This window comes from Vitis riparia, chromosome 7 (genome assembly GCF_004353265.1).
Source record: "Vitis riparia cultivar Riparia Gloire de Montpellier isolate 1030 chromosome 7, EGFV_Vit.rip_1.0, whole genome shotgun sequence".
Lineage (NCBI taxonomy): Eukaryota > Viridiplantae > Streptophyta > Magnoliopsida > Vitales > Vitaceae > Vitis > Vitis riparia.
Genome location: NC_048437.1, coordinates 29024811 through 29036474, shown reverse-complemented (window position 1 = coordinate 29036474; position 11664 = coordinate 29024811). Strand labels below are relative to the sequence as shown.

Sequence of the window (11664 nt, the reverse complement as noted above, 5' to 3'; positions counted from 1 at the left end):
TTTACCATAATATCATATTGTAAAAAAAGATAGCATGAATCTTAGAACAAGATTAGTAACACAAATATATTAGACCTTATTGTTTAGAAGTGAAATTGATGCTAGAAGGGATAGTGAATGAGTAATTTAAAATCATTGACTTAAACCTTTTGCTATTAAACATGACAATGTATGGATAATAGATAAAAATAAGAAATTTTAATAGAAAAACCTTCTAATTTAAAAATTTAATTTTAGGTGAATGGACAAGCTCATTAACATTCTTCGTAAACTATTTATAATAAAATTAAAAAATATTTATTTAAAAGGGATGTGATAATATTTATATAAAATAACTTATATATATATATATATATTAAAAATTACTATTATACTCTCATTTTTACATTTCTTTTCTTGAATTTTTTTGGTAAGACGGAGGTCAGTTTTAAAAAATTATATTTTCAATAATTCCTTTTATCAAATAACCCATTATTATTATTTTTTTTTCAAATTTAGTGTTTATATATCATATAGTATATTTTAAATTTTTGAGAAGGGCTTTGGCTTGGCATGGTTGATTCTGACGCCACCGCATCATATAATAGGAGAACCGAAAGCAAAGAAATGGAGAGAGGAAAAGTTTTGGCAGCATCTGAATTCTGGGCATAGCTTCTTCAGCCACTCCATCGCCTACACCTTACAGGTATTCCTCCGATTCCTTCCACGACCTTACGCTCTCTGTTATTCCTTTCCTCTTTCTTTCTTTCTTTCTTTGATTACGAATCGGGTTTCATCTCATCACTTCTATTTCCTCCCATCTCTCTTTTTCTCGTAATGGTTAGGGTTAGGGTTTGCGTTTGGATTCCCTCATATATGTCTACTAATTATTATGAACATCAATCCCTCACCGTACTTTCCCATACCTCTTTTCTGCACTCTTCTTCTTCTTCCTCATCTCATTTTCTTGTGCATCGAAGCTTAGCTTCGAATTCGGTGATTGCTTGTGTCCCTTCTCTTTTATGTTTTTTTGTCTGTCATGCATAAGATGAAGTGGAAAATTTTAGTGATATGAAATTCAATCCATTCTACTTTTTTTTTTTGATAGAAAAATTCAATCCAGTATATGCCTTGCCCACACCTAATGAAATCAAAAGCGATGGAATCTTCCGATTGAGTAAAGCTCTTCATTTTGTACCCTAATTAGGATGCTACACTTTGACTCACCTTAATCTTGTTTATTTTATTTTGTTTATTTATTTATTTTTTATGTTGAGTCGATCAGAGAAGTAACCCCTGCTCCGACTACGTTTGTTCTTAATGTAAACACTAAGAAGAAGGGGGAAAAAGAATATTCAGTTTTATTGAAATTAATGGGTATAGACTAGAAGCATTGTGCCAAAAATCTGAAAAATCAGATGTTGAAAATCAGGACATTTAACTATAATCATCTAATGTATAATTGCTGTGGAGGAGAAACATCTGATAGGTTTGGGGATTTAATGGGTAGTGACTATGCAATGTAAATAAGATAATAATAATGAAATGAATCAATAACAGGTTCATTTTTCTTTAAAATGAATAGTAGAGTTTGTGTAGTGTCTCATTTTGTAATCTTCAACTACTAGTGTGTGTAGTTGGGTGTTTTCAGTTTCAAGTGCAATGTGGTCTATGGTGGGTTATTAATATACTGATGTGGTGAGAGTTGTGGGGGAAACTGGTGAGGAGCCAAAGTACAAGTAGAATGGAAAGGTTCAATTTTTTGAGCATGGGTCCTCTTATTACAATAAGAGTAATGGTAATAATAGAGAGGTTCACTACTCTATTTTTGTTAGCTATAAATAAGATGATTGGGATTCATCACCTGATGGATCTCACTCAGTATAACTAGCATAGAAAAGATAAGGCTCTTTAGATAAGTTTTAATCATCTGATTTAAATTTTCTTTTTTCCACATTTTATTGAATTTTAGACCAGCTGAAATTTGCTAAACGACTTTATTGAAATCAAATGGTTCAAAATTTCAATGAATACAATTTTGGTTGAAATCAAATGCTTAAAGTTTTAAACAAATACAGTTGTGATATGATCGTTCAATCATTCAACTAAGTGTAACCTACATGTTTTTGGTGCTAACTCTGCTTTAGTGTTGATGCGGCAGATGTGAACTCCTGCTCCAGCATTAAGGGCATCGACTAAACTGTCTCTTCTACTTGGGGACTCCTTGATCTTCTCATAGATTAAAAGGAATACTATGTTTGCTGGCATCGATCTTGCATAAGTTTTGATAAAGCACTGCTTCTGAAAAGGAACGGCCTTACTCTTAGGTTTCATTTTGAATTTCTAAGGTGAGGGGACATGTCCTTGAGAATAAAGGCAGTGGTAGATAAATTTGTGCAGGAGTTGAAGGAAGCTCTGGATGCAGATATACAAGACAGAATAATGAAGGAGAGGGAGATGCAGAGTTATATTGAAGAGCGTGAACGTGAAGTTGCCGAGCGTGAAGCTGCTTGGAAAGCTGAGCTTTCTCGTCGTGAGGTATTTATTAGGATATAATGCTATTTATAAGATGTCAATACTTTCTCCATTTACAGTAAGGTTTTCATTTTCTACCCTTTTGCTTAAAAATACCCTCTCTTGTGGTTATTACCAGATTTTATGTTTGTTGCATTTGACAATAATGTCCTGAGTTTTTTTATGTGCTTTTGTGTATATAGATTGTGTTAATTTCAAGTGTTTCTTAGCTTTGATATATATTCTGGCTAGTCTTCCAGATAAAGCCTAATTGATCCTTGAGGATTCCTTCTTGTGGTTTCCTTAAGGGGTCACTCTGTTTCGGCCAAAAGCTGAATGGTAATTCTGGTATTGGCAAGTGAGATTTGGGCTTATGAGCCTGCAATGTAATGGGCATTGGCACCAAAAATAATTTGTGTAGATTTATGGGTCCTCCTAGTCATACAAATGGTAACCTAAAATAAAAAGAAAAAGAACGAGATATATGTTCTCCAACATTTTGAGGGGCTATGGGCCTCCTCCTTGCTCTGACCATCTGACTTTAGCAGAGTATGGCTAACAATTAATTTAATTGGATGTTTGAGTTAATTTGTTTGGCAACCCAAGGTAATGTTTGGTTGCATGAAAGTAGTTAGGAAAGAAAAGAAAATATAAAGGAAAATGATTTATTCATATTTGATTTTACTAGAAAAAATATGATAGAGAATTGAATATAATTAAAATTAAAATTAATTAGAAACTTATACATTTTTAAATTGTTTATTATTTATATAAAAGAGTTAAAATTGGTCAAATAAGTTTGAAGTAGTATATAAAAATAATTTATTAATTTTAAATCTACTTTTTTTTCTTTTACTTTTTCTTTTCTTCTACTTTTCCTTTCTATTTTCTTCTCTCTTGCATTTGTCTTCAAATTTTCTAGAAACCAAACATAGCCTAAGTGTTCTTATTGTTAATTGGGGTATTTAACAACTGTCTTTATTTATTTATTTTGGGGGGGCCGGGGGTGTTTAAAAATCTCTATGCTTTGCGCTGATAATTGGTAATTGCAAAATTTACATGTTTGGTATCTCATCAACATGGTGACTTTCGTGGTGGTTTTGATAACTGTTTCCCAGTACCACCTTGGGCTGTTGGTTTACATCTAATATTGTCCAATCCGGACTTCGGCTTTCTAAATGCTTGGAGAGCCTCACAGCTGTGGTCCAGTGGTAATGAGCTGTCAACACATGAAAATGAACTTAGGACTCTGTATATCAGTTTAACTATTCTTTACGTCTGTTATGAATGTGATGTGATGTATGGCTTGTTTTTATTTTATTCTCTAGACTCAATATTTCGTCTTTCAGGCAGAGATTGCCCGACAAGAAGCAAGGCTGAAGATGGAGAAAGAGAACCTTGAAAAGGAGAAAAGTGTCCTAATGGGAACTGCATCAAATCAAGATAACCAAGATGGGGCTCTTGAAATCACTGTAAGTGGTGAAAAGTACCGATGCCTCAGGTTTGCAAAGGCAAAGAAATGAGGCATTACAGGGAAGGCTTTAGAAGGAAAAACATGAGCTCCATGACTGGATGCTCTTCTCACCAGCCATAGCCATTCTGCTGTTTAATAAACGTTATTCATTTTAAATGCATTTATTATGTACATGACGCTTCATCAGAAAATGAAATGGAAAATTTCCTCTCTATGATCCGATTCAACGAGGAAAAGTTCATTGATTGATGAGAAGAAAATGGTTTTGTTGATTTTCCCTTTTTTCATGACGAGTGCTTCTCGAGTGATTTTTTTTCTTTTTAAGTGTTTTTTAAATTTTGTCAAAAGGACTGATTTTTAAAAGTGTTTTTTAAAAGCATTATCAAATATACTTTTAACATTTCCGGTTGATATTTGTGCTTCATCATGAATAACAGAACTGTTTTGAGAGCTAATTTTAGCCTGAATATCTATGTTAGATTTGAACATACACTTGAATATCATCTGTTAGAAAATAATTTGGTATTACAGCCTTTATCTAGCAAACGCCTACAACAACATCAGCAACAATACCATATACTGAACCCTCTGCATCACTACTGGGCCATCCATCAGTGGATTGATTATCTCTAAATCAACTCTACAAACATTTTTTATATTTATATATATATATGGAAGGTCAGTACTGGGGTATTATTTGGTTTATTGCCCTCTTTACTTCCATAATGCTTGCCTTCTTCCCACTGGCATTCTCCTTCACCTGTGACAATAATAATCGCCAACATATGGTTAGCAGAAATCTTTCACAAATCCCAATCATTAAAAGCAATCTATTAAATTTATTCACTTGATCGGTCCAATAGGCAAACAAACCAATATTTTTTTGCCTGGTTCACTGACCTCAAATCCTAACAAAGATGGAGAGGCCCACCAGTATAATGACCTTCCCAAGTGGCTAGGATGATGGCCGTCAATTTGCCTCAGTAAAATATTGATTCACACTAATAGGTTCTGTGGTTCATGCTTCGATATCATAGTACCATTGTCAGTAACTAAGTTGTTGGACAATAATTACAACATTTTTGGTAATAATGTTATACTTATAAGAATCCATTTAATAGTTATTTAAAAAAATGTTTTTAAGCTTTATAATATTTGAAATTTTTTATATTTTAAATATTAGAAAAGTTAAAAACACTTTATAAAATGACTACCATCCTCAATCTATCATATAAACCAATAGTTGGTATTGTTGAGGAGTGTGATCATTGATATGACAAGTAATACTTGAATAAAAAAACAAAAAAACAATAAAAAATAATTTAATCTTTTTTACCACCCAACAATCAACTATGACATGAAAATAGTTTTGTTTCAAAATTATCTATCTTTGAATTAAAATAGTAAATAAATAGTATATTGTAGAGAAATATGTCCGTTGGTTGAATTGATTGCACTTTATGATTACGCATTTTGTAAATTTTTATATCGTGAAGAAATGCCTCTAATGCATATAATTTTGTTATATTAATTGAAATATATGTCCATCTTAAATAATGCACGTGGGTCAAATCTCTAAAAAGCATACAAATCGGAGGGTAGAGATTAGAGCGTACCTTAGCCCTTAATTCGGCCACAAAGACCCCATTGGTTAACGACGACTGAACCGTCGTCGTTTCGAGCCGAAGGTCCCGGAGCATCTGCATTACATCCAGCAACAGCCCTTCCCTGTACGGACATTGCATCTCCAACAATGCGTCACTCTCTATTATCGACACCTCCACGGTGGTTGTTCCGCCTTCCACCGCTGCCGGTGGTGAATCCACCACCTTTGGCTTCGCGCCGGTGCTCCCCTCAACTATCCTCAACTTCCTTTTGTCTGACCCTGCCACCACCGCCCTGTTCCGATCTACACCGCCGGACCCGATGCGATGCTCCTTTGACCTAACCGAATCGGACCCTCTCGATCGCTGTTCCACCTCCATCTGCCGTGTTCGAGCCTCCAGATCTTGGATTTTCTTCCGAAGTTGCTTCACGTACTCTATCGTGTCTCCGAGAATCGAAGCCTTGTCCATTTTCGTCACGAACGGCACCAGCGATCTGAGTATGATGAACCGCTCGTTGAGCTTCTCGCGGCGGCGGCGTTCGGCGAGGACGTGGTTGGCGCTGAGCTCGTCCTGAGGCGTTCCCTTGCGGAACCGACCGGCGGAGTCGCCGTCGCGGGATTTCGGAGAGTTCTCGTCACGGTACTTGGTGTGGAGGAAGGGAACGCTAAAGAGGATGTATTTGAGCAGCCACTGGGAGGTGCCCTCCACAGCCATGGGGTGGTGGTGATGGTCGCAGCGGGTAGTCCACTTGGCAAACGCTGATTGGCTGGAGTACGGCGCAATGCATCCGGACGACGACGACTCCGACCACCGGTTCGGCTGGTGTTGAAGGATGGTTGAGACGGTTTGTGAATAGTGTGTGTCCTCCTGTGATAATTCATCCAATGGAGGGGGCCCTGCGCAAATAAAACAAAATTAAGCACTTGTTACACTAATAATATTAAAAATCGAGTCCAAAGCGAATAATGTAGGTTTTCGAGGGCACCCATTAATAATAAATTTAGAATATTAGAGTTAATAAAGTCAAAAATCAAGGCAAAAGTCAACAACATAGTCAAATTTCTTGGTTAGTTAAGATTTTGCACGTGCCTCGAGCATCGAGGCGTCTTCATCACTTTATTTTTTAAAAAATTTTCTTCGTTTATTTAAGAGATAATAGCGTGCGATCCCAAATGAATTTTGTCCTCATATATATTTTATATATATATATATATATATATCTATATATGGTTTTGATTTTTTTCAAAATTGGTCCATATATTTGGGATAATATAGGACAAGAGTGGGAGGCAAGCCTAGAATCTAAGGTTGAATTGAATTACAAGTGCGTTAAAAGAATCAAGTGGGACCCATCTGCATGGCTTGCATGGGGTGGGCATTTTTAGAGTATGTACTCTATTAGTAGACCTTTTCGTATGTACTCTATTAGTAGACCTTTTCGTACCGCGACATCATTTATTTTGTAAATGATGTCGTGATCAACGGCTAATATTTGTTGCGGGTGTTGCAAGGTGATGAAGGAGTGCCGTACTGAATAGGTCTCGTGCAACGGTGCAAGTTACTATTGTCACTTTACCTGTCGGTGGTTGTGGTGGAGGCTGTTGGAGGCCGCTGCTGCACAATGGGTCCTGCAACATCGGCCACCTGCGAGCCGACTCCGCTCTGTAGGAGTCAGCTCGGCGCTGATGGTCTACTGAGCTCCCTGGCTGGCTCACAGCCAGCATGTGAAAGTCTGAGTCCAGATTGTTGGAGCCGTCATCTGGTGATCCCAGCCGTATGCCCTCCGACATTTCTAGTTGTATGAGCTCACTCGGCTCCGCTGCCGTGTGAGACCCTGCCACGCCCTCAGTCCCCGTGTTCTGGGTCCTCACCCTGCGATTGTTTCGCCCCGTTTCCGCCTCAGAGTCGGACTCAGCTTCTTCTTCTTCCTCTTCCTCCTCCTCCTCTTCTTCCTCCTCCTCCTCCTCCTCCTCCTCCTCCTCTTGGTTGTTACTTGCTGGTGGGTCAGCTGCCGCGTATGCCGCCTGGATCGGCGGAGAATGAAAACGCGAGTGGTCTGATGAGGTGGCGGGATTCGAAGTGGAGTGCTCGGAGAGTGCTGGCTTAGGGGGGTGGTTGTGGAGGTGATGATCTGTGAAGAAGCTTTTTACATGTTGGACGAATCCAAGGTCCTCTTGAACCTAAAAATACCAAATAATTCAACATTATCATTAAAAAAAAAATAGTGCAATTAATACCTATTATTCTTTGATCACAAATTAGTTAATTATACCTTCTCAGTAGTGCCAAATTCAACCACGCCATCCATTAAAGGAATGCAAACCACAGTCTGTAATATTTTTCCGAGATTAGTAACAGCTCAAAACACTATGATGGAAAGTCAGAATGACTGGATGAGATGGGCTATGAAATTTACCTGTACGCGAGCACTCTGATGCAGTGCCAAGGAAGTGGATATTGAGAATCAGGAGAAAAAAAAGAAAGAAGTCAGTCCAAAATTCTTAAGAATGACATCCAGTATGCATGCGTGATTGAAGCAATACTACAGTAAATCAACCCCATCTAGAGCTTTCAAGCTTAACCCGTGAACCGGCTCTTTTGGAAAGCCTAACAATTGGACAAAACAATCCATTTCATAGAACAGAAGCTGGTCCCTCTTTGTTTTCAAAGCGTTGAAACATGATGAAAATTCCTACAGCTAGAATGCATATTGCAGTTTATGAAAACAATGAAAGCAAAAGGAATGTCATGGTACCTTAGCAAGAATAGCTCTAGAGAAGACTTTGCTATCGACCTCATTTGCTCCTGCAAGCCATATATGGTGCCGCTTTGCATATGCCTTTCCCGGTAACCTACAAATCAGACCCTCATCACTTTATGCATTCCGCATATACAGTTCTATACATAAAACCACAAGCATACAGATCATAAAGATATGCCCTCAAGCACTAATGTGGAATCATTTGCCTTGGCGTATTGCTTTATGTAGCTCTATTCACTTCGAGTAAGGTGATAATTAAGGTGAATTTGAGGAAATGGTGCACTATAACCCAAGAACTTGATGTACTTTGGCATCTGTAGCCTAAAATTTTAACGTGCATGTGACCTGAAACTATAGAGCAATGTACTGACTCACTTTGCCCATCAATCTACTCGGTGTTTCTTACAACAGGGAGGTACCAACATGTCAGGTTCAGGGCAGACGGCTTTGGGATGAGAGTGAGAGGAGTGATCCATCTGTGAAATTTAATTACAATAGTGACTGGTGCTCACAGTTGTGTTATAATGGTGTAGTCTGCTTTTCCAGAAGATCAGCTTCCATGGCAGGAAAATTTCAATGTCTATTTATTGTCCCTATTGTCAAGCCACTTGAGCTTCAAAACATACTCCATAACATAGCAAATTTCAGTGTCCAAAGAGATATATAATAATAATATCTCAAAGCAAGGCATCTCCTTTAATTTCTCAACAAGAATCCTGGCTGGAAGTATTGGAAGGAAGAAGAAGACATAAAGACTCCCACCTAACTACTGGTATTGGCTACCATCAACTTCCGCCAATATTGTAATCCATGGCAGGTACAGTAAACTTTTCACAGGAAAAAGGAAAGGAAAATAAATCAAGGTTTTGTTTTCAAGAAGTTGGGTGTGGTCACTGCCATCTACACATGGATTGCTGCAGCATCAATATTTATATAGAGATCATCTCACCAGTCTCTCAATTACTCTTCTTGTGTGTCCTTGCTTTCTTGCATTTCATACACACAACTACCCTTATTTTCACTCACCAGTGAAAGAGAGAGAAAGAGAGAGAGAGTACTCCATTAATTATTTTCTCTGCTCTCTTCATTTAGAAAGAATTGAATTGTGTGCTCATTTTTTCATGGGTGTCCTAGTATCCTAAAAAAAGTATGTTTGGAATTTTTACTGAATCTTGAGAGGGGGTGGTTGATTCGGTAATCTTAGCTTCCCGTGTGACAAAGAGCGTAAAACAAAAGAAATCATTCGCCCATAAACTTTTCTACTTTAACTTGCAGTGGTGCACTATAACAAGAAATTCAATTGGAAATAGAGGGAGAAGAGGAACACCCATAATCAATTCACTTGGAAAGAAAGTTGAAAAATTTTCGGGACTTACCCCACCCCAGGAGGAAATGAGAAAGAGACACACATCAGGTAGAACCACTCCGACTCGGTCAAGTCCTCCGGCGACAAGGCGGCACATGGCCGCCTTGCTGGCTGGTTGGTTTCTCCGGCAGACAGCGATTCGTAGAGTTCCCTTAGCTGCTGGCTTCTCTGGAGGGACGCCTCCTCGGCGCTGACCTCCATTGGTTGCACCGTCTTCCTAGTCTTGATTGCCCCATTGTAATACCCATCTCCCCACACTAAGATCCTGAATCGCAATTTACAATTGAGTCATATACGTGAAAATGGTTTCTGATCATGGAGGAAAAATGTAAGTCAACCATTAAAATTTGAAGAAATGGGCTATGATTATTCCCAGAAAGAATTACCCTTGCTGGGGACAGATTTGCCAGAATAGACTGTAAGTCCATCGAACTGATTGCACCGCCGACTGCAACATACTCTGAAGCCGGCTATTCGGCGGCGCAGCCATTGCCTGCAACTGGGTTCACCGCCAGACTACCGCTACCTTCTCCGATAATTGCAGTCCCTTGTATCAAAATTCAGCATCAAAACAAAAAAAAAAAAAACACGTTTCTAATTCCGGGTATGTAAAGAGACTCCTCAAGAGCCAGCTGATCTGCAAATCAAACCCCTTTATTCAACTCTAAAAGAGAGAAATAAAGGGTGGGAGGACTTTGAGGATAAGAGATGATATGTACCCAGACCTGCAGGTGAGAAGAAAAGGTAGATGACTTTGAGGAGGAAGTGTGCGTGTGAGAGCCCCCAGAAATTATATCAAAATTGAAGGGTCGTTAGCTTGGGAGATGCGAATGATATCGCAGACAAAGACGAGTGAGAGAGGAAGAAAAAAAGAGTAGTTAGGGTTAGAGGAAGTGACCAAGTGTGGAGTTTTGACTGGTAAGTATAACTGACAGTTCTCATCTGTCATACTACTAGGGCTTTTGGCTTTGGTTAGTTGTACCGTTGTGAGCTCCCGCGCCCAGCCTTTTTGGTGACAACCTCAGATTAGGTGGCGAAGACTGGGCGTTGGGACTTTTTCCTTATTTGCCACTACCACTTGTTCTTTACAATTCCCACTTCTTTAATTTTTCAAATTATCTTATTCCTTGTCAATGGGCCTCTGGCTTTAGTGCGTGTACTACTTCCTAAGTCCTAATTCATATGCCATTTCCTTGGTGTCCATTGCCTTGAGAGAGAATCTAAAAGAAAAATTTTAGAATTAATTTTGACATTGAAGAAGATAAGTCATCAATCGTCATCAATGTGGTTTTGGGGTCATGTAATCTTTGGAGGTGGGTCTAGTTACGAGTATTGCCTAAATTTGAGAACATTTGGTGAGAAATAGCTACTTACTAATTTCCATCTTATTTTGGGTTCATTAATTTTTCAATTGGGTCCTCATTTGGTTTAGATTATTTCCCTTTTTTATTTTCTTTTATTTATTCATTTATTTATTTATTTTTTATAATATGAACTTTTGTATTTGACCATATGCCTCCTTTTTATATTTCTTCATTAAACATGGAAGAGAGTGAATATGTATATTTCTTCTTCTTTTTTTTTTCTTTTTGGAGGAAGTGTATTTATTAAAAGATTAAAATAATTCTTATTTTAAAAGAATAATCCTTACATTTTCAAAATCAAACAAATGATTTATTTTTTTATGTGAATAAAATATTCTTCGTTAAACATTTTATACTCATTTCACATCAAAATACTTTCTATAAAATAACATAAGACAATTTGTTACTTGAAATTATATTTACTGATTAAAAAAAAAATCAAGGTTTTGGAATATTTTGATATTTTGACCTAAATATTTCAAAAAGAAAAAAAGGATGAGATATGTTTTATAAAAGTCACAAAATTTTAAATATTTGGGTTAACAAGGTAAAATAACCTCGTCACAAAATAATCCTTCATATTAAAAAAATTTAAATAG

General features: G+C 37.5%; 2 protein-coding genes across 3 annotated transcripts; one reads left to right on the top strand and one right to left on the bottom strand.

The window, feature by feature from the left end:
• The first annotated feature begins 579 nt into the window (after nucleotides 1–579).
• Nucleotides 580–4216, top strand: LOC117917997. 2 transcript variants are annotated; one of them, XM_034834504.1, is made up of 3 exons: nucleotides 580–685; nucleotides 2141–2517; nucleotides 3843–4216. In XM_034834504.1, exons 2-3 carry the CDS (start codon nucleotides 2338–2340, stop codon nucleotides 4014–4016), a joined length of 354 nt encoding a protein of 117 aa, XP_034690395.1. In that variant the 5' UTR covers nucleotides 580–685; nucleotides 2141–2337; the 3' UTR covers nucleotides 4017–4216. The 2 variants fall into 2 exon arrangements, with proteins under 2 accessions (XP_034690395.1, XP_034690396.1); XM_034834505.1 differs by having other exon boundaries at nucleotides 581–685; nucleotides 2127–2517.
• A 222-nt stretch (nucleotides 4217–4438) lies between these two features.
• On the bottom strand, nucleotides 4439–10409 carry LOC117917996 (transcription factor BHLH42). The gene is made up of 8 exons (XM_034834503.1): nucleotides 10088–10409; nucleotides 9712–9966; nucleotides 8330–8426; nucleotides 7991–8005; nucleotides 7847–7903; nucleotides 7151–7754; nucleotides 5584–6470; nucleotides 4439–4727 (listed from the first exon to the last, which is right to left on the bottom strand). The coding sequence occupies exons 1-8, from the start codon at nucleotides 10189–10191 to the stop codon at nucleotides 4647–4649; spliced, it is 2100 nt and encodes a 699-aa protein (XP_034690394.1). The 5' UTR covers nucleotides 10192–10409; the 3' UTR covers nucleotides 4439–4646.
• Between the last annotated feature and the right edge of the window lie 1255 nt (nucleotides 10410–11664).